At 29.7% G+C, this 24,667-nt stretch overlaps 1 protein-coding gene across 1 annotated transcript; it reads right to left on the reverse strand.

The window, feature by feature from the left end:
- Positions 1-1,016: 1,016 nt before the first annotated feature.
- On the reverse strand, positions 1,017-1,979 carry LOC135956762 (lectin subunit alpha-like). Its single transcript, XM_065507370.1, has 2 exons — positions 1,840-1,979; positions 1,017-1,769 (listed from the first exon to the last, which is right to left on the reverse strand). Exons 1-2 carry the CDS (start codon positions 1,969-1,971, stop codon positions 1,263-1,265), a joined length of 639 nt encoding a protein of 212 aa, XP_065363442.1. The 5' UTR covers positions 1,972-1,979; the 3' UTR covers positions 1,017-1,262.
- Between the last annotated feature and the right edge of the window lie 22,688 nt (positions 1,980-24,667).

A 24,667-nucleotide genomic window follows, 5' to 3' on the forward strand; every position in this document is an offset into this window, starting at 1 on the left:
TTCGGGAGTTAATCTGATCAGAATATTTCTGTTGAAAATTTAATGATGGACTTTGTTTTCGAATGTTTTTTAACATTATCAATACTTGAATTGTTAACTTTAACGTTATTTTTTGTTTTTATTTAACAATAAAATATTAAAAAACCGACATCAAAACTTCATTCTTTACTTTTTTAAAAAAAATTAAATTATTCGAATACTTCGATTAATTTTAAACGTGTGATCGAATTATTCGAACAAGTTAAAATCTCTTATTCGAATTATTCGTTTTATTCGAACAAGAGAAAAATCGAATAATTCGAATACCCTAGTAGAAACCTAAGTTGGGCTATGACCAACATTTTAAAAAAAATTGTCTAAATCGGTCCGGCCGTTCTCTACTGATGGATGCAATTGCCAACGAACGACATTTGATTTTTATTTATATAGATTTCTCAAAATATGTTAAATTTGTTCCATTTTTTGTTCTAGTGGCCTGAGACAGGTTAATGGCCTGGGCAATTTTTAATAACTTTAAAATTTGTTTAACCAATTTTTGTCTTTTATATCTCATTACAACGACAATTACGTATACATTTCGATTCTTTTATATTAAATTGCAAAATTAATTTTTTAATGGCAAAATTTTTACAAAAACTGAAAATATTGCATTTTTTTCCTGTAAATGCAGCTCAAACCTTTACTCAACGTGTTACTACAATACATGCAACAATTCTGGAGGGGGGTTGGGTAAGGCCAAAATTCGAAGTTTTTTTTGGAGTACTCAAGTATACATACATTATGAAATAATTCACTTTTTACAAATTTGATCCTAGATATCTTTTGACCATTTTATTTATTAATTGAATTGGATTATATTGACATATTATATATTAGTGGAAAGATAAATAAGTGTGTTTTTATATTTTATTTAAATTTAAGCCATATTGCAAAATAATCTATTGAAAAAATGTTTAACAATTTAAAAAATTTTCTTTAATTAAAAAAAAATTCATTGATCCAATGAAATTATGTTGTCTAATGAAGCAATTTTAATGAAATTCTTGCGTTGTATCTAAAAAATACAATTCACGTTGTGAAATATTTCATTGGATTAATGAAAAATTCTAATGAAATTGATTCATTGGATTTATGAAGCATAATTCTTGTAGTGCACTGTGCGTCATTGTAGACACAATCTCAATTTCACTCAGTTAAGTACCATAAATTATAATTTAGATAAAAAACCTTACACTTATTTTATGCAAAATCCCGCATTTTACTTAAGGATTATGTGGATTAATATTAAAAACTATATCACGAAATGTTCGACTTTCCCCATCAACCTTCTTAAGACCATGCAGCAGTTGCCCCACCATTTCCTTCAACTCTACTTGCTGTTGTTTTATCATTTCCTCTTGGACTTTCTTTTGCATTTCCCCTTGATATTGATGACTGTATTCGCACATAAAACCAAGTTTATTGAAACACTTATAATCATTCCATTCCATTGCGTTGGTCCAGCCAGTTTGGGCACAATATTCATTATTGCTAGCAAAATCTGGTTGTGCATTAGCCCAATTGGTGTAAGTGAATTTTCTACCAGTGGAGATCCATACAAATTGTCTGGGATTATCTTCATTAACAGCGCCACCCATCCACAGATTTGTTTTTTTGCCAAATATATCATTCAACAAGGCCGTTATCTCTTCAGATTTAAGCTTAGAATCGATGGTCACCAAACTCATGTTCATGCTGGCACACTTTGCCAGACCATCATACCAGGTAAACTGTAACAATGTTTTAAAAGATCTCGAATTATTGATTTGTTTAAAAACGTTTGAAGTTAAATATTTTTACCTTTTGCTCACTTTCAATGAAATAAACATTCTTTTGGTTCGATACAAAAATATTTTCATTGCCTTTTATGACATAAAGTTTTGTGATAAATATTAAAAAAGTTACTAGCAGCACCTTACTAGATTTTGCCATTTTGTTTATTTCATTTACTTTTGAAGACTGCGGAGGAATTTATTAAATGGAAATTATTTATATATAAAAATCTTGAAATGTAGAGAAATTTATTTCGGGTTGGTATTATAGATTTAAGTTTTTCTTTTGTTAACACACTAGTCAAATATCAATTGAATATAAGGGAAGAAGCTAATAATCGGCAAAGATCAAGGATAGTGTGATTTTTTTTGTAAAAATTTATATTTTTTACCATTATACTGTAATTACATAATACTTATATTTTACATATTACTTAGTTTCAGATTAAACATTTTCCCTCTATTATATTCCTTAATTAGAAACAAACTAAACATACATAATATTTAATTGTAGCGTATTATTTAGCTAATCAAAGAGTTAAACTTGCTGTAGATTTCATTATTTAACGAGAGAATTTATTTGTATGTGATTTACCACAACATGGCGTACGAAAACAATTCGATATCGAAATTCTTAAGTGCTAAGGGAGCCTGTTTGAGTTCTGGACAAACCACAACTTAAAATAAATTCATCTGACGTTTACTTTATTACATAGTACATATACAATTTTAATCAAAACTTAATTTCATTCTTTTACCCAGTATTACCATTTATTTACAAATATACTACTTCAACGAATTTTGTGGGAAATGAAAATGTGAATAAAAACCGAAGTGGTCACATATTTCTAGTAAATAATCATAAATAGTATAATTATACCCTTCACCTTCGTGTGAATGGTATAATTGTAAGTGTATATAAGTGTGTCATTCCGTTTGTAATTTTCACAATATAATTTTCCGACCCTATATATATATTCTGGATCCTTATAGATAGCGGAGTCGATTAAGCCATGTTCGTCTGTCTGTCAGTCCGTCTGTCTGTTGAAATCAATTTTTGGATTGAAGACCCCAGATATATTTGGGATGCAAATCATTAATAATTCTGTCAGACATGCTTTCGAGAAGTTTCCTATTTAAAATCAGCATTCGGTTGACAAATGGCTGAGATATGAGGAAAAAACCAGGACAACCTCGATTTTTTTTACCTATATCTGGATTACTTAAGGTAGGGCCACACATGGCAAATATTTGCCCAAAAAAGCGTAACCACTTTTTTAGCACAAATTTGTTTGACGTGTTTACTCTTACAAGTGTTTTGTAAGATCAAGCAGCATCAAATAAAATAAAACTAAATTGTTTGTTTTGAATCATCAAAAAAACAACTTTGGAAAAAAAAATAATATTGTTTACCTACAAATATTTAAAATTTGTGATTTGAAGTATAATTTGGTGAAGGGTATATAAGATTCGGCCGAATATAACTCTCTTACTTGTTTTATTTTAATATGTATTTGCGGAATTTGCACATGTGTGGGAGGCAAATTTTATATAGCGGCGCATGGTTTAGGAAAAATGTCGGAACAGTATCAACAAAAAACTCTTAAAAATGTGCCTAAACTTATTTGTTTCGTAAGTAAAATTTTGAGGTCGATATTTTCCGTCATTTATTCAGTTCGTTTTGCCAAATCAGCGTTCTACAACACTTGCAGATGATAAAATTGTTTTTTTTTTTTCAAAATTCGGGAAATGTTCCGAGCGCTTCGTCCATTTTACGGTTAAATACATTTCTGGATGAATGAGTGTGTCAACAAACAAATTTGTTTTTAAGTTGTCGAATTTGGTACGATACCAATATCCATGAGATCTTGGAACATCCAATCCGTACCGAAAAATCGGTTTGGTGTGGATTTTGGGTTGGTGGCGTTATCGTTATCCATATTTCTTTGAGAATGACGCACGGTGACTCATATCCAATTTCATCGGCCAAAAGTCCAACTTTTTGTTAACTCCGATTTCAAAAATTGTAATGCCATTCAATGGTAAACACATTGAAACTATGGTAGCCAAAAAAATAGATAAAAATATTGGCAATTGTGTGCGTGGCATGCTGTTAAATTAAAATATTTTATGTCATTTTATAAAAAATGTGATTTTTGTAAATTTGATCAGAAATAAATTATCATTACTCGCAAACTATTATAGACAATTGGATGATTTTTTCTTTGTTATGTTGGTAGGATAATAGTCTTTAAGAACTGGTATGATTTGTCACTGTACCATTTATAACTGATGTGTTATTAATTTTTTCTCAGGTACTATATTTTAGTCAAATTTGAATTTCAGTGGAATAAAAGTGCTTAGGGACAAAAGGGGTTAAACAAATTTTACTACCAGGAGAAAGGCCAAAGTGTCCTCTTTGCGCCCATATATACTTGTTGACCTGTTTTGACCTGTTTGTTGAACACTTTTTTCATTTGAATGAAATTACTCCCAATTTTTTTTTCTATTTTTATTTTACCTATTCATATGTCTGGCGCAAAGTACAAGTCGCAATTTTGAAGATATTCCGATAAAATTTGGTACATAAATTTTTTTGGTACGAGGACAAAGCCTATTGAAAGTGACTGAAATCGGTCCATTATTTCACCTATCACCCATACAAATGTTATCCCGAAATTATACGTAAATGGTTAATTTATATAGGTATCTACGCACCTAATTTTATGATGATCGGTCCATAATTAGTCATAGCTCCCATATAAGACCCGCTTCCGAAAATCACTTTAAGGAGCATAAATCTCTTAAAAATTTTGGTATAAACACAAAATTCAACAGAAATACCTTCCATATAGACATAAATCACACGACCTAATTTCATGGCGATCGGTCCATAATTAGTCATGGCTCCCATATAAGACCCGCTTCCGAAAATCTCTTTAGCGAGCATAAATCTCTTAAAAATGTTGGTATAAACACAAAATTCAACAGAAATTTGTTTTCAGAAAAAAATTTTTTTTTTATCTTTTCATAAAAAATGAAAAAATTTTAAAAAATATTTTATTTTTTATTTATAAGTAGGCACCTGAAAGGCATAGAACCATTTTCCAACACTCATTTCATAGGCGGATCAATTAGCTATTATATGCTTTTTAAATTTTTTGATTACCTCATTTGGTTCAAAAGTTATGACTTTTGCAACGAAAAAACTCAAATGGCGCCACTGTGCGACGATGATCACCGTCAACGGCGAGCGCTATAGAAGAATGAATTCCAACTTCTTTTGGCCTAAATTTGATGGCATGGCTATCTCACGCGGAAGTAATGTAAACTGGCCACCGAGTTTGGGAAGTGTTGGCTCACTCGATTTATAGTCTAGATCGTGCCTCGTCCGAAAATTGGCTTAATTTGTTCTTGGCCTCAAAAGATAAGCAGTTCTTTTGGTTCGAAATTCATATGTTGCCAGAAAGATGGCAAAGAGTCATAGCTAACAATAGCCAATACTTTGAATAAATTATTATTTTACAAATGTTTCAAAATAAAAACTAAAAATTTTAAAAAAAAATCCTAATTGATCATTAAGGAACTTTTATTCTAGGCCAAGGAAATACCAAAATTCAACATTTTCTTAATTTTGAAATGTATTTTTTTGCACTCGTAAATTTACAGGTGTTTACTCACTTTTGAGACTGTGTGTATTTTAAAACCCCGTAGCGCCACTCCTTAAGGTTCTGGAATATATTTCTGTTAAGCCTATGTGTAATTTCATCTCAATCGGATCAAGAATTAATTCCAACATACATATGTACATATATATAGATTATACCTCATTGTACACTCTTACTTGTTCAAAATTTCGTTCAATACAATTTGATATCCAACACATTTTTTTCCTCCCTGATATACATCCAAAAAGTATGCTACATTTAAAATTCAAAACAATTTCATTATGCAAGAGTTTTTTTTTACAATTCTAATGACCCCCCGATGAAGAGAAAAAATGCGAACAATTGGCCATGAAAAAGTCCTTTTCAAAAGCAAAAAAATTAGCCCTCTAAAACTGTGTACATTTTCTATTAACTTTATTAATTGGAAAATTGAATGGTGGAAAAGCTCAGTGTATACAAAAAAAACAAACTTTATTATATTTAAAATTGTGGGTTGTAAAATTGAAATTAAAAAAAAAAACAAATTGACTTCTAATAAATGAGGGGAGGTTTTACAAGTATTTCGAACATAACATTTTTTATTTTTTTTTAGGAATCTATTGTGGTCAACACTATTATTAATATTTGATTGACGTTTGGGTAAAACTCTTGCCAAAAAACAAAATAGAAAATAATAAAAAAAAAACGACAGATGTTTGAAATGTAATTAGAAAATTAAATCAATTAAACCAGGTGGTGTCCAAGTTAAGGAGTATGGAAATCAACAAACAAATACCAGTTCTATACATAAAATGAAAAACAAATACTGGGACGTATGAATGATTCTCAGTAGTACCTACCTACTATGAAATTTAACTAAGGATGATATTTACCAAGTTAAGTAAATACTCATATTTAAGTACAGTAAAGAAATAATAATAAAGTTTATTTGTAAATACAAATATGTATATAAAAAATAAATAAAAAATAAACATATAATACTCTATTAACTAATTGCAACCATCAACCAACCAACCAATATCATCATGATGACAAGGAAGGTTTCATTTCCTTTTTTTTATGACAAAATAACAACACAATTTTTCTATAAAAAATCCTATATTTTCTTTTTTTTTTACCACTCAATTGTAGTCAGTTTTCACAATTTTGGACTATTACATATGACTGAGGGCATGTGTTCATATGTATGAGTGCAATTGGTTGTGTGTGTGTGAGTGTATAAAACCCTGTATTATCACATTGTAATTTCATTAAATTCACTCTATAATTTCACCCAAAATAAAATTGAAAAAACATGTCAAATTGTTTTGACAACCCCATTTAAACGGAGCAAACGAACGCAACAATTTTCAAACATCTAAACGTACATTTTCACTAAATTTTTGTTGTTGTTGTTTTTTATTTATTCAATTGTTGTTGTAAACATAAACATTACATTTGTATTTATATGAAAATGTATGAAAAAAAACAAGTAAGAAAGTATGGTCGGTCAAGGCCGATCATATAATACCCTACACTAAGTAAAAGTGCAAAAACATTTTACTTTTAAAATATGTATAATTTATATTCGTGACTGATTTTTGGAAGTGGGCCTTATATGGGAGTAGGCTAGCCAGACGTACTTTTTTCAGCAGTACGCGTACTTTTTTTTAGTCAATGTACTGCTGTCTGCATAACCCTTAAAAAAGTACGCTAAAGTACTTTTTTTTGCCTTTTGTACTTTTATTTGTACTTTTTTCTCTGTTTAGCATTTTCAGTAACATTTTTTTTCAGTGCAGAAAGAATCACATAGTTTGAAGCGCCCTGTTAAAATGTTTTTACAACCAGAACACATTTGTGGCGACAAACCGAAAAATTTTTCATTGTATTTTATATTAGAAGCAAAAAATCGCTAGTCGTGACGACTTTTCTTCTTTATATTAATCAGTCGTTAATCGCCAGAATTGTGATCAATCTGTTAATCAAAACAAAACGTAAATATTGCTCATATGTTGCAAACGTCTTTTTAGAAAAGCGAATAAAATAAAGAATTTTCAATATAAAAAAGTTTGTAAAGCAGAATATCGAATAATTTATAAATTTTTAAATAAAATGTTGATAAGTTCACAGTAAGTAACATTTATATTTCAATTGTAAATATAAACAGCAAAACTTTATTTTTAGAAATGGAAAAAGATGCAAATATTTCATATGAATCGCTTTTAAGTAGCTCAAACTCTGAAGTCGAGGAAGTATCATACAAATCACCTGGGCAAAAGAAGAAAAAAGTTGTTAGAAGACGAAAAAACAAATTCAATGATATGTGGAAAAATAATTTTAGTTGGATTGCGAGAACTAATGATAATACTATGGCCAAGTGTACGGCATGTGGATTTGTGTTTTCTATTGCGTATGGGGGATTAGCCGATATTAAGCGACATATGAAAACAACAAAACATTTGCGAAACTTGGAAAGCAGCCAACAAAAATCCGTCAGTGTCTTTTTAAATCGTAATAGTGATAAACAATCAGAAGCGAAACAGTCTAGTGCAGCAGCAGAAGCAGCTTTTGCTTACCACACTGTAATGCATGGCCATAGTTATCAATCAGCAGATTGCACAAGCAAACTAGTCAAACAGATTTTTCCAGATTCAAATGTGGCTTCTAACTTTACTTGTGGTAAAACTAAAATGGCTAAAATCATATCCAACATTCTAGCTAAGTATTCAGTTGAATCCCTATTGAAAGACTTAGGCAATTCTCACCCATTTTCGATCTCGACTGACGCGTCGAATAAAGGTAATATTAAAACGTTTCCTATTGTTTTGAGATATTTCAATAAAGAAAAAGGAGTGAACACAAAACTTTTGAGTTTTTACAACTCTGATTCTGAAATGTCGTTAGACATAGCAAATTCGTTAAAATCAAAATTGGAATACCGAAATCTAAGTTTGGCAAATGTAACTAGCTTTTGCGCGGATAACGCAAATGTAAATTTTGGTTCTAAGAAAAGTGTATTTGTGGAGCTTAAAAAAAACAACCCCAATATTATTGGTGTTGGGTGTTTGTGTCATGTTTTAAACAATTCGTTTAAAAATGCTATGAAGCTGATGAAATTTGATTTAGAAAATATTATAATAAAGATTTTTAACGAATTTTCGACCTCAACAAAAAAGACTGCAACTCTAAAAGAAATGTTTGAGTTTTGTGAATTGGAATGGTCTGAAATGCTGCGTCACGTACCAACACGTTGGCTTACTCTAACACCTGCAGTAGAAAGATTGTTAAAAAATTATCCAGCAATAAAAGCTTATTTTTTGTCTCAAGATAGCTGTTCACCAGTTTTAAGCCAATTTTTTGAACATGAACTTTCTGAAGCCTATTTGGGATTCGTCCACAACATTGGAAATTCAATATTACTGTCCATAAAAAGATTAGAAGAAAACCATAATCTAGTAATCATTGACTTATTCCAGATAATTAAACAGCTCTATGATAAATTTGAACAACAAAAGAATGAAAAATTTTATGGATATTTGGCTGAATCTATCTGCAACAACTCTGATAATGAACGGGAAATTTCTTTATTCAAAAAACGTGCATATGAGTTTTTATTGTATATAAATAATTATATTAAAGAACGTTTTCCACTGAAAAAAAATAATTTCGAAAAACTTTCTGTTTTTAATCTTAACTCGAACATATCATTTCATGAATTTGCAGATGTCATTAAATCATTTTCTATCAAAAACATTGACATGGATCAACTGTTTGATGAATTCGTTAATTTAAAAACTTTTGCTGGAAATGTAACAAAAGAAAAAACTGTTGAAGAAAAATGGAAAGAGTTTTTAAATAGTGGATCATTTCCAAATTTTGAAAAAATTTGTATGTTTATTTTTTCTATACCACATTCAAATGCGGCAACTGAGAGAATATTCAGTTTAATGTTTAACTTTTGGAGAAAAGAAAGAAATAAGCTTTTAATTGAAAATTTAGAGAGTGAACTGACTATTAAGACTAATTTTGAATTGACATGTGCCGAGTTTTTTAATTTTTTAAAAACTGAAAATGGCAAAAATGGAATTGTTAACCATATTAAAAAGAATGATAAATATTTGTAAGACTTATAAATTATTAAAAAAAATTAAATATAATTATTTAATCAACCAAACCGAAATGTACAAAAAAACAAGTGATATCAGTATTAAAAATATTAATATAAATTTGTACAAATTAACTTTGTTTTTAATCACAAATTAAAACCTGACTAATTTTAAGTTATTAATTTGTTGTAAATAATATTTACGATCTCATTTACTGAAGAATATGTTATTTTATGTTATTTAATGAATTTAAGGAAGTTTTCAATAAAAAACACGAATGTACTTTTTTTTTATTAATTGTACTGCTTTTTTTTCTTTGGTGTACTTTTTTTGCCAATTCAATATCTGGCTACCCTATATGGGAGTAAAGATCAGTTATGTACCGATCACCATGAAATTAGGTCGTGTGATTTATGTCTATATGAAAGTTATTTATGTTGAATTTTTCGTGTATACCAACATTTTTAAGAGATTTATGAACGTTAAAGTGATTTTCGGAAGCGAGTCTATATGGGAGCTATGACTAAATATGGACCGATTGTAACAAAATTTGGTGACATGAATTTTGTATATATAAAACTTATGTGGAGCGAAATTTGTGTAGATACATATATAAATTAAACATTTATGGCGGATAAAGTCCAATTTCGGGAGGACATTTGTATGGGAGCTAAGTGAAATAATGGTCCGATTTCAGCCATTTTCAATAGGCTTAGTCCTTTGGTCGAAAAAATTATATCTACCAAATTTTATCAAAATATCTTCAAAATTGCGACTTTGCGCACAAGGTTTACATGGACTGACAACCAGCCAGACGGACGGACATTTTTTAATCGACTCAGAATGTGATTACAAGTCCATCAGTATACTTTAAGATGGGTGTTAGATTAGTATTTTTGGGCGTTACAAACATCTGCATAAATGCATTATACCCTCCCCACTATGGTGGTGTAGGGTATAATAAAAGTAAATTGTTTCATTTTATATGTATGTATGAATGTTTTTAAGGCGAAATAAACAGGGTATCGGCAAATAAATATAAACTGAAATATAAACAAAATAAAGTCTTGATATAAGTTGTTTAAGATGTAAAAAAATAATGTCTATCACTCTTGGATATTGGTTCTCAATTTCGTTGATTTTAAATATCTGAACAATCTTAACATTTCCTTACAAAATTGTCTACACCTTGTTCATTCTTGTATTAGTTTCCTTTCCATAAGTATGCATATCCCAGCAGTTTAGCAATTAGTCAGAAATTGTCACTAATGTTCTATAAATTGGTTACTTTATACACCCCAGATAATCTAGCTTGAAGACAATTGTCACTTAAGTGTCTCTAAGTAATCTAAAGTGTAGTTTATTTAAACGTTTTGTGAGTAATTCGTACAAACTGGTTTTATACAAATTTTGTTAATATAATTCTCATACAGTTTGTTTTTATTTCTGCTTAAGTATAATGATATCCATGTAACATAGCGTGAAGGTAATAGTCACTTTAGTGTCTCTTAGTAACCTATAGTGAAGTCACTTTAAACGTTTATTTTGATATGTCTTTTTAGCTGACTATTTGAGGTCAATTAGCATGTACTAGTTTGTAGCTGATCAAGTAACCAACCAGGTGGCTAGTAAAGTAACTGCCGCTATGTAACCAGCATTTGAATCCAATGCGTTGACTACTTTGGACCAGCTATCGGACAGCCTCATTGTAGTCAAAAAGGCTCAATTGAATCCATGCTTAGGACATTCATGTGTTAAATTACCTAGCCACGTAGCTATTGAAGTAACTAGTTCCCACCCTAAATGATGTGTAAAATCACTAGTTCGGCACTGTCTCCTAGAACTGCTGGGATGTATTGCGCCAGCTTTATTGTATCACATTCACAAATACCAACGTAAATATTTATGCACACAATCACACACATGATGTTCTTAATATCCTTCAAGTTCAATGTTTGTTGTATTGTATTTGTTGTTTTTATTATGTCAAAATCTATTGACATCCTTAACAGACACATTTATTGATATTGACATTAAATATTGGCAACAACAGCAACAAATTGCTTATGATAGTACAATACATTTATTCACATTTTTTTTATATTCAAAGTCAATAAAAACCCAAAGGAGAAATGAAAAGTGAGAGATGAAAATGAAATGACTTCAAAGACAATTTGATAAGAAAATAAAAAAAAATTTAATAAATAACTAAACTAAATAAAGAAAAACTTTCATAAAAAAATTAAAGGAAGTCAAGTTAAATTTTCACTACTTATTAAATTATAAGAAAACATAATAAATAATGTTCCTTAATATATTGTACTTTATTATGAATTCCAACAGACATCATTCGATAAAAACTAGAGTATCCAAAACCGAAACCGAAAACCGCTCAACCGGTTTTTTCATCTTTGTAAACTCGACCGGTTTTGGTTTTCTTTTACTTTTCGGTTTTTTGAGAAACCGGTTTAAGACGATTAACCGGCTTTAATGAAATATATTTTCCAAATCTCATTTAAAGATATTTTTGAAAAACTTTGATACCATTTTTAAAAATATTGTTTTGTTTTATAGAAAATTGTAGCATTTGACAATATTTCGTAAAAGATATAAAGTAATTGCATAAAGATAGAGCTTTAAGAATTCAAAAATTTTTAATTTTGTATAAAAATTTAATATAAACCGGTTAACCGCTTTTTTTCAGACAAAAACCGAAACCATTTAACCGATTTTTTTAAACGACAACAATCAGAAACACATTTTTCCGTTAAACCGGGAACCGGTTTTTTAAATTTGCCGATTTTTTTGGACACTCTAATAAATATATACTCTAGAGAGTCATTGGGACATTTCGATTTTAATTTTCGCGAATTTCGAAAGCTCGCTACTTTATTCGCGATTTAAATTTTTGAAGAAATAATAAAATTTAGGTATTGTGTATCTTCTAGGGTATTCAATCGATTAACCGTTAATCGGTTACTCCATTAATTTTTGTCGGTTAACTGTTCGAATAATTTAAAATTGTCGATTAACCGATTAACCGAAATTTCTTTTTTTCACTTTATATAGAAACAAATTTTATGTCTTAACTCATGAACATTCCCTTCTAACAATAGTTTTTTGAAGTATAGCTCCAAAACTGAAACTAAGGAATTTGGAAATTACAATTTTTCTAGAATGTTCTATGATTAACTTTGTCCAAATGAGTCGGAGGACATTACAGAGACAGAGTCTTTTATCAGAACTTAAAGAAAGTATTCAATGTATTCAAAATCTTAAAAAAATTAGAAAAAACTAAAAAAAGAACTGCGAAATTGGATATTCTTTATAATGCCTTACTTATATTTCTCCAACATCGACAATCAGTGATACAGTTTTTTTCAAGTCAATTTTTATTAAAACTAAAGAAAAAAATCATTTAAAAGGAAAACATTTAAATTATTTAGTTTTGTTTAAAGATTTTTTCAGAAGATCTCACTAAAATCCTAAAAAAATACTCACATTTTTATATAAAAAATATTGTTGAATTGTTATGTTTTGTTTGTTTCTCAGTTTAAAATTAAAATAGAAATTATTCGGTTAATCGAAGAATTTCAAATTAACCGATTATTAACAGATTAAATCAAAATCCCGATTAATTATTTGCTCGATTCACCAGAAACCCGATTAATTTAATACCCTAGTATCTTCACATATTCGTATCTTTTAAAGCTGATGTCAGATTTGATTGATTTAAAATGCATTTGAAAGATAATTATGTCTTTTTCGGACAACAAATTGAAATTTGTATGTCCTTTTTTAGTTTATTTGAACAAAACTTAAAATTTTACAAGAAGAACAAAAGTGTAAAAATGTCAGAAACACTCTCAAATGCAGAAGTTATTCTAAAACAAGTAAGAGTGCTATATTCGGCTGTGCCGAATCTTATATACCCTTCACCAAATTATACTTCAAAATTTTAAATATTTTTAGGTAAACAAAATTTAATTTTTTTTAGTTGTTTTTTTTCATTTTTTGGAAAAAAATTTATTTTAAATTTTTTTTTTTTTAAATTAAATTTTTTTTTTTTAAATTTAAAATTTTTTTTTTTAAATTTTAAAAATTTTTTTTTTGGTTTTTTAAATTTTTTTTTTTTGAAAAAAAAAATTCGGGTTAAAAATTTTTTTTCCCGATTTTGACCCATTGTAGGTCCAACTTAATATGGTCTTATATACGTCGTTGCAAATGTCTTTGAAATATCTATCATTAGATATCCATATTGTCTATATTAATGTCTTAGTAATCCAGATATAGGTAAAAAATTGGTAAAAAATCGAGGTTGTCTTGGTTTTTTCCTCATATCTCAGCCATTTGTGGACCGATTTTGCTGATTTTAAATAGCAAAATTCTCGAAAGCATGTCTGACAGAATTATTGAAGATTTGGATCCCGAAGATATCTGGGGTCTTCAGAAAACTGATTTCAACAGACAGACAGACAGACGGACAGACAGACAGACAGACAGACAGACAGACAGACAGACAGACAGACAGACAGACAGACAGACAGACAGACAGACAGACAGACAGACAGACAGACAGACGGACATGGCTTAATCGACTCCGCTATCTATAAGGATCCAGAATATATATACTTTATAGGGTCGGAAATGAAAAATGTAGAAATTACAAACGGAATGACAAACTTATATATACCCTTCTCACGAAGCTGAAGGGTATAAAAAACCGTTTTCAACGATGCTCGACAACTTATCGATATGTAGCTCAGTCCGTATAGAAATATAGAAATTACAAAAGGAATGACATACTTGCCACTCATGGTGAAGAGTACAAAAAAACAAAAAAAAAAATAAGTAAGAAAGTATGGTCGGTCAATATGTACCATATTTTATCGAAATATCTTCAAAGTTGCGACTTGTACTCTGCGCACAAGGTTTACATGGACAGCCACCCAGCCAGCCAACCAGACGGACGGACGGACGGACATCGTTTAATCGACTCAGAAAATGATTCTAAGTCGATCGATATACTTTAAGGTGGGTATTAGACTAATATTTTGGGCGTTACAAACATCTGCACAAACGCATTATACCCTACCCACTATGCTGGTGTAGGGTATAAAAAGAAAAAAAATGTACAATTCTTAATTCACAAGGTAAATTTATTTGAACATATCTCTACACGACATTTATACAAACTGGGTAACGTATTCAAGGTGGTGTTAAACTTTTAAGCTGTAAGTGACTTGTACGTCAGGAACTTTATGGGTCCATTCAGACCAGATCAATAAGGACTGTGATATTGAGCAGTCAATTTTAGCACGACCTGACGGTTCTAACAGGGGTAGATATTTGTAAGATAAATACATCGAACATAGATCTGAAGGGGAGGGAAATGTAAATGAAAAAACAATAAAATATTTTTGTGATGTAAGGAGTGAGATCGAAAAATTCTTAACATACATATATGTTTATAAAAAAGAAACCACTAAACTTACAGCTTTAATTTTTTTTTTATTTGATTGAAATTATTATTACAATTTACAAAAAAAATTATTTTTATAGTTTTAATCACTAGTGATGAAATTTTGAACCTTTTTCGGAAACCCTTCCATTAACGTTTTTATAGTGCTTTCTGTCACTTTGCTCGAACATGTAGTCCATCTCCGTTTAAAATCTACCACACTTTTGGACACCTTTTTTGTACTCTTCAATTCTCTTTTAACAAGAGCCCAATATCTCTCCACTGGCCTTAGCTCCGGACAGTTTGGAGGATTTGCCTCTCTTGGTACAAATACCACATTATTGTTCTTGTACCACTCAAGGGCTTGTTTGCCATAGTGACAGGATGCCAAGTCAGGCCAAAAATAAGTGGACACATTATGAAGTCTTATGAATGGAAGCAGCCTTTTTTGTAAACATTCCTTGATGTAAATTTCGGTATTTATAGAGCCCGTTGTAACAAATGAGTGGCTTCTTTTGCCGCAACTGCATATTGCTTGCCATACCAAGAACTTTCTGGGAAATTTTGTCTGCTTTTGGGTCCTAAACTTTTCTTCAACATTCCCTCGAGCATCAGCAACATAAAATTTTTGACCTGGAAGTTGCGAAAAATCTGCCAGAACATACGTTTCGTCATCCATTATGCAGCAAGAATATTTTTTTATAAAACTTGACTTCAATTTCCGTGCTCTGTTTTTGGCCTCTAAATTTTTAGTAGCGTTCCTGTCAGGAACTTTTTGAGCCTTGTATGTTTTTAAACCTGCATTAGCTTTAACTTTTCGTACCAAATAGTCCGAGCACTGAGCTAACCGGGCTGCTTTCCTACCGGATGTGTTGGGAGCTCTTTTGAAAATGCGTTCTATTTTTTTGGCTTTAGAAACATCATGTGGACCATTCCTTCTACCTGAACCAGGTTTTCTATCAACTGACAAGTTCTCCCGGTACTGTTTAATAACATTGGAAACAGTTTGACGGCAGACCTTTGTATGCTTGGCCAACTTTTTGTAAGACCAAGTTGGGTTTTGTTGAAAATATTTAATAATTTCAGTACGCACTTTTTTCTGGTCACTCATTTTAATCAGATTAACAAAAAAATTAATATAATTGACATTACACATAATAACTGACATGTTTTTCAAAGGTAACTTGATCAAAAAAAAATTCAAATAATACTTGGGTTAAAAAATGTAATGAAAAACGTGTGTTAAGAATTTTTCGATCTCACTCCTTAGGTGTTATAGGGGTTAAAAAAAATTAAAATTAAAAATTTTTAATATTATTTTTGGAAAATCAAAAACTTTTTTGACTTTTTTTTTAAAAATGGACCCTTTTTTCTTCTTAAAATAAAGCTTAGATAGTTTCCTTCAATACCTATTTGGCAGGGTCTTGAAGGAAAATTTCGAAGCTTTTGTTTGAGCTAAAAAAAATGTAAAAAAGTGTCCATTTTGAAAAAAAAGTCAACAAAGTTTTTGATTTTGCAAAAAGTAAAAAATTGTATGTTTTGAGTTACAAAACATTTATTTTTATAGATACCAAACTCGCATCTTACTAAGCGGCCAAATAGGTCTTGAAGGAAAATATCTAAGTTTTATTTTAAGAAAAAAAAAGAAAAAAAAGGCCCATTTTGAAAAAGTCAAAAAAGTTGGTTTTAAAAGATACATAGGATGCCAAAAAAGCATCAATATATATTTTTGAACACTTTCTTCCTTAAAAAGTTGTAATTTCAAACAGCTGTCTGCTATTTTCTGTCTGTTAGTGTCAATATTTGGATTGTTGAGATCAAAGCCAAATCTTTCTGTTATGATTATTACGATTTAAAAAATATTTTAAAATTGTATTGATAAGAGAAAATTCATATATAGCAAAACACATTTTTAAATACATCGCAGGTGGTTCATGTTAATTTAAAGAAAACATAGACAAGATAGTTTAAAATTAAAGGTTTTTAAATAATAGTTATTTATGTTATTTAATAATTTAAAATTTTACCAAATCCCATTTTGTTTAGCTCATTAATTGCAAATGTTACCCAAAAGCCATTTAGACATTAAAAAGGACTAAAAAATTTAAAATAGTAATTAAAGTTTACACAACACATTTTGCATACAAAAACTATCACACATATCATAAAAACGATTCAAAAAACACATAATTACTATAATTTAAAGCAACATAAAACTATAACAACACAATTAAATTGAAAAAAAACATTTGAAATGCTCGTGTAACCAAATAAAAACCAAATGTGATAACCTATAAAGGATCTTTACTGGGTTGTGACTGTGACTATAAACAATACAAAAGGCAACATATGAGCCCAACGTTAGAATTTTAAATAAAATCAAAAGGAAAACTGTTACAAAAGTGGTTATTTTGAAAAACAATTAATTTTTTTTATTTATATTATGAAGACTATTGCTGTTGGTAGCACCGCTGTTGCTTATTGTTGGTTTGTTTGTTTTTGCTGTGCAAGAACAACAATCATATGCAAATGTTACATTTTCCTTTTGTTTTCCCATTTTCTAAAGGGAAAAATTTGAATATGTGAAAACGTGTATGTGGTCCACTAAATTGTTACTGTAACAATTTCCAAACAACCATCCAACCAACCGACACAACATAAACATTATTCTATTTGCCTGTTGTATTCATTCAGTTTGACAATCAAATTATAGCCAGAGGCTATAGAGAGAATTCTGAAGTAGAAAAGCGGGAAAATCGTTTAAAGTTAAATAGAAAACATTACCAAACATACATCCATATAAAGAAACATGCTGTGAAAATCACATTTGCCCTATAAAAAATTTAACAATTTTGATAAAATGGTAGTTGCAAATTGCAATGTAATTACTTTAAGTTTTAACAAATAAACTGTTTTGTTAGGAAACAACCCCAAAATGTGAGAAATTCGAACACATGTAAGGAGTGATCTAAAGGATTCTGTATTTTCTATAAATTAGAACTGCCTTTCGAATCATTTGGTATTCGATGGAGTTTTAGAAACTAAAGAAAATTGACTCCAAATTTTGTAGAGGAATTGAACGCTTTAGGGAAATATGTAGTTTTCTTTTGAAAATGGTTCGAAGGACCAAATGTTAGGTTACTGCTACAAGTACAATATATATTGAACGCGATCCAGTATCTCGATATTTATTGAAAGTTTAACATGCATTATTAATGGATCGCGATCCATATAGCAGAATAGCTTAGCATTTTACGCGATAAGTATTGAAAGTTTAGCATACTTCGTGATATGTATCAACTAGCTCATAGTGGTGCAGAATCAAAATTTTTTGGAAATAAACCTGGCATTTCTAAACGGTTGGTCCAATCGGTATAAAATTTGACGTGGATGTAGCCAAGAACTATTCGAGTTTAAGTTATTAAAATGGATCTTACAGATGTACTACGGGCGACGATATGAGGGCTCAAAATAGGGTACCATCGACATGTAAAATATTTAAACACGTGCCATTTTTTTGTTTCATATCCGATTTCATACTTATACTTTTGGAAAGTGCTTGGCTAGGTCTTGAAAAAACATGCTTAATTGTGTTATTTATCTTGTGGCGACATACATATTGTACTGCACAACTTACTACTTTTAAATTTTATAACTTTGATCAACTATTCACAACTTTATAAAATTATCATATTTTTTTTTTTTTAAAAAATGATCATTCATAATTTTCCATTTCAATTGAAAATAATAAAAAAATTTTTATCAATAAATAATATAATAAAAAAATAATAAAGAAATAATTTCTTTACAATCCCTTATAATTTCCGAGTTATAAGCATTTCAAAATTGAAATTTCAAAATTTTACCATGCCTTGGTCCGCTTTTTTAAAAATAATGGTTATGTAATGGTACACGGTTACTGTAACCATTTAAATAGTGTTATAAGATTTTTAACAATATTATAGTCACAGTAACCATTTACATGATTGTGGTAACCATAATATGGTTAATTTACGATCCACATGACTGTATCAACCATATATATGATTACAGTAAACATATATATGTTTGTGGCAATCATATTTATTATGAATAATTTTATCATAATATGTTGTTCTCAGATTATGATAAGCCTTAAGCCGAGAGCACCATAATATGATAAGTCCTTCATCATATGAATGGTTGTCACAAACATATATTTGTTTACTGTAACCATATATATGGTTGATACAATCATGTGAATCGTAAATTAACCATATTATGGTTACCACAATCATGTAAATGGTTACTGTGACTATAATATAGTTAAAAAACTTGTAACAATATTGAAATGCTTACAGTAACCATGCCCAACTATATTTTTTCTCTGCGTGTACTTTTGGACCTAATGGACTTGAATTTTTTTGTTAGTTAGACAACTAAATTACTAATAATATGCAAAGGATTTCAGAGCAATATCAAGTATGGATCCAAAAATAAACGATTTTTAATTTAAAAATTAAAAAAAAAATTTTGATTTTGTTTTTAGGGTGAAAAGGTGACTTAACTTTTTTTTATTAAAAAAAAACTTTCTTTAAGAACATATAACAATTTTATGTTTTTCTGTAAGGTATCTTTACGGAGAACATTTTGGCGTAAAAAGCGTGTCCTATTATGGAAATATGTCGCCATTAAGCCCTTCTGAATTTGACCTATTTTTTATAAAAATTTAAAATTTGGGCCACATGTTCTAAAATCCCAAAGCAGGAATCAGAAAACGAAAAGCAGCTTTTGGAAAACTTGATGTGTTTCCTATTTATCCCCAAAGTACTTTCCCAGCCCCGAATTAAATGTGGATCCTATGGGCAAAATTGTAATAAATACAATATTTGGGATTTTCCCTTTGACCTTTTGACAAGGTTTTTTACACTTTGTTATTAAGAATGGCAAATTTAGAAAAACGCTGAAAATTTCATTGAGTTTTGTTAATAAATAAAGATTTTATTACATATTACTTATTAATTGAGTTTCTAAAACTACAATTGTATCAACATTTTAACAGTATTGCAAGTATTAGGAACAATTTGATCCATAATGCGTTTGTGTAGATGTTTGTAACGCCCAAAAATATTAGTTTAACACCCACCTTAAAGTATACCGATCGATTAAACTATGTCCGTCCGTCCGTCTGGCTGGCTGGTCGGCTGGCTGTCCATGTAAACCTTGTGTGCAGAGTACAGGTCGCAATTTTGAAGATATTTCGATCAAATTTGGTACATATTATTTTTTCCCATGGACCATTCCTATTGAAACTGGCTGAAATCGGTCCATTATTTCACTTAGCCCCCATACAAATGTCCTTCTGAAATTGGACTTTATCGGTCATAAATGTTCAATTTATATATGTATCTCCACTAATTCCGCTCCAAATAAGTTTTATATATACAAAATTCATGTCACCAAATTTTGTTACTATCGGTCCATAATTAGTCATAGCTCCCATATAGACCTGCATCCGAAAAACACTTTAATGTGCATAAATCGCTTCTAAATGTTGGTATACACACAAAATTCAACGCAAATAACTTTCATGGCGATCGGTCCATAATTAGTCATAGCTCCCATGTAAGACCCTCTTCCAAAAATAAATTATTGAAATTTTAAAAGAAAAATGATTTTGCTCATTTACTTACTTGTTTTAATACATGTCATTGAACAATTTTATATATATAGACATAAATCACACGACCTAATTTATTTTTGGTTTTACAAAAAAAATTTCAAATCAGTATCTCAATTAGATTCAAAAATATTCCACTTTAAAACTCCGTCCTTCACAAATATTGCACTTTTTCATACTAAAAAATTTGTATAAATTTTCTTAATGTGACTGAGTCAGAACCAATAATGACTTGTTGTTGAATTAAATATTAAGAAAATTTATTAGTATGAAAAAGTGCAATATTTGTGAAGGACGGAGTTTTAAAGTGGAATATTTTTGAATCTAATTGATATATTGACTTGAACATTTTTTTGTAAGACCAAAAATTAACTTATCTAAACAAGAAAAAGAAAAAAACATTTTAATAGCTTAAACTCGAATACTCCTTGGCTACGTCCACGTCAAATTTTATACTGATAGGACCAGCCGTTTAGAAATGACAGGTTTATTTCCAAAAAATGTTGATTATGTGTAGCGATATGTTGGTCAGAAATAGGGTTTGGGGTCCGGGAAATCCTGGGAATTACCGTAAAATTATTGCCGGGAATTCCCGGGAAATTTAAATTTTTTTCCCGGGAAAAACGGGAAATTAAAAATACTTTAATACATTTAAATATAACATCTCTGTTTGATGAATGGATTGTTCCAAATATTAGTGGAGGTTTTAAACCCCATTAAGGATACAGTAGAAGCATTAAGCCGACATTTTGCTATGACGAACACACTTTATGAACAGCTGTTATCTAAAAATTCTACGATTTCTCAAAAAAATGTTCTTGCAATAAAATGTAAAGTTAATAAACAATATAACAGCAGACTTATGTAAATGCCCGAATAACTTTACAACATAATAAGCTAAATTATAATACAAAACAAGTAAGAAAGTATGGTCGGTAAAGCCCGACCATATAATACCCTACACTAAGTAAAAGAGCAAAAAAATGTTTCTTTTAAAATTTAAATTATTTATATTTTTGAGTGATTTTCGGAAGTGGGCCTTATATGGGGGCTATGACCAATTATGGACCGATCACCATGAAATTAGGTCATGTGATTTATGTCTATATTAAAGTTAACTATGTTGAATTTTGTGTGTTTACCAACATTTTTAAGCGATTTATGCACGTTAAAGTGATTTTCGGAAGCGGGTCTATATGGGAGCTATGACTAATTATGGACCGATCGTAACAAAATTTGGTGACATGAATTTTGTGTATATAAAACTTATTTGGAGCGGAATTTGTGGAGATACATATATAAATTAAACATTTATGACCGATAAAGTCCAATTTCGGGAGGACATTCGTATGGGGGCTAGGTGAAATAGTGGACCGATTTCAGCCAGTTTCAATAGGCTTGGCTTGAGCCGAAAAAATGATATGTACCAAATTTGATTGAAATATCTTCAAAATTGCGACCTGTACTCTGCGCACAAGGTTTACATGGACAGCCAGCCAGCCAACCAGACGGACGGACGGACGGGCATCGCTTAATCGACTCAGAAAGTCGATCGGTATACTTTAAGGTGGGTGTTAGACTAATATTTTTGGGCGTTACAAACATCTGCACAAACGCATAATACCCTCCCCACTATGGTGGTGTAGGGTATAAATACAATGTTCATACATACACCTATTTGACCGCAATGTTCCCTCATCAGTTCAAAGCGATGATGATGATGTTTCCGAAATACAAATGGAGCAAAATTTTAAAAACGAATTATATTATTCAATCAATATTGAAAATCCTAAACGTTTAAAATCACATGCTGAAAGTCGTTTTAAGTGGGAATTAGCTTTATTTGAAGCAATTAGCAAAAAATGATATTGTCTTTTAATGCTTTATTATCGATAAAGCCACCACCTGTTTAAAACGAATGTGTTTTCTCGGTGTCTAAATAAGAAATAAGATAAGAAATCGTCAAATGACTTACTGAATGCATTTTGAAAACTCATTTTTTTAAAAAAAATAGTTCTTGACGAACATATAACATTATTTATATGAAATTTTGTGATACTTAATTGCTCTTTTGCTCTATTACCAGGACATGAGCTCTACATCATGAATATCGCTAATATTTAATTTTATAGTAACAAATGATCTCCAAATATTTTATCAAACATTTTTTTTGGTTTTACATATGTTAGTAGAATGAATTGTAATGTATTGTTTTTCATTTTCTTTTAATAAAATTAAACAATTTTGTAAAATTATATTCTTTTTTACTTATTTTTATAGTTGAAAAGAAGAACTTTTTCATCCCGTTTCCCGGGAAATTAAATTATCCGGAAAACCCCAAACCCTAGTCAGAAATGAAAAAAAATAAAATAAAAATAGCGATAAGCTGTACAAAAAATTAATCAAATAAGAAAGGAAAATATTTTAGCATGTTTTTGTGTAGTTTGTGGCTGTCTCAAGATAGTGAAAGCGAGTGTATTTTTCTTGATCCAGCAATCATTTTTTGATCCACCTTTTTCAAAGCATTTTGTAATCAACGCCGACCCTTACAATATAAAAATAATGTAAATACTGACGTGAAAAATATAAAACATGTAGCATTGGCGCGTGATCCATCAATCCATTGATCGAGTTCCAAATATCACAATATATGAGGAGCCGCAGAACAAAAGGTACTTTTTCGCACATTTCAAATTTTTGGGAAAATGAGTTTTATTTATTTCGACCCCTTAAAAAACTGCATTAACCTGGAAATGGTAACAAGTTTCTTAATTATCAATAGATACATCTAACTGCCATTAGTCACCACATGAAATGTTAAGGATGTTTGATATAAAACCATTTTAATATCGGAAAAGGAACCTTTTGTTAAAAACTAAAGAAAAAAAGTACGTTTTGTTAAAAACAAAATTAAAAAGTATGTTTTTTATGCGTTCTTTAACGATAATATTTTAAATGAATGTTTTTAATCCTGATCTAATATATAAACAAATTACACATTGAAATTAAATAATTTTTTTGTTCGTTTTGTACAAGTGTTGTACGCTTTGCTAAGAACTCATTTACTTAGTAAAAAAATTAAAAAAATGTTGCTGACTTGATTGTTTCTAGAAGATTTGACCAAAAAACCAATTTTTGAAAAGATGCGAAAAAGTACCTTTTTTTCTGCGGCTCCTCATATATTGTACATGTAGCAGTGCTCTTAGACTAGATCTTTTTAAAGCAACAAAAAAACGTTCAACTTAGAAATATGTACGTCTTTAAGTTAAAGTTGGCTCATCAAAATTTACAACAGATTTCATTTCTTGAGTCTTCTTAAATTTATTTATACATATTTAATGGATACAAGCATTTCAAGTGCTACTCCTTGTATGTGAAGTGTGTTCTACTTAAATTCGGTTACAAACACTGTTTAAGAAACAACATTTAACTTTGATTTTTTATTTATTTTATACAACCTCTTGAACTAAAACCAAATACAAACATGAATTTACACTTCCCATAAGAAACACCAACCACCCCATAATAATACAATTTAAGCCAAAAATCCCTGAATTTCGCATGGCAAATTTAAGCAGAATTTTGCAAACAAAATAGAAAAATGTTAAAGGAATTTGATAGAAAACATGTGTGTTTTTTTTTGTCGCCCGAAAAACCACTTGAGTTTGGGAAAAATTCCGGAAAAACACAAATGTCAACTTTAATAAAGACACAAATTGAACATGACATGACATTTAACTTATTTACTTTGGTAGGCTTGCGAGTAAAATTTACTTCACATAATAAAATATAATTTTTCCATTTTTAATCCAATCTTTTACAACAACTGTACTGAAACTTATTACTGTTTATAAAATTATTTTATAAAATGTGTAAAATACTTTGAAAAATGTTTATAATAAAATAATATTATTTTTAAATTTTGACATATGTTGCTATACAAACATAATTATGTTCTTCACCCCATTTTTATTTGTTTAGCC

Source organism: Calliphora vicina, chromosome 1, assembly GCF_958450345.1.
Source record: "Calliphora vicina chromosome 1, idCalVici1.1, whole genome shotgun sequence".
In the NCBI taxonomy this organism is placed as follows: domain Eukaryota; kingdom Metazoa; phylum Arthropoda; class Insecta; order Diptera; family Calliphoridae; genus Calliphora; species Calliphora vicina.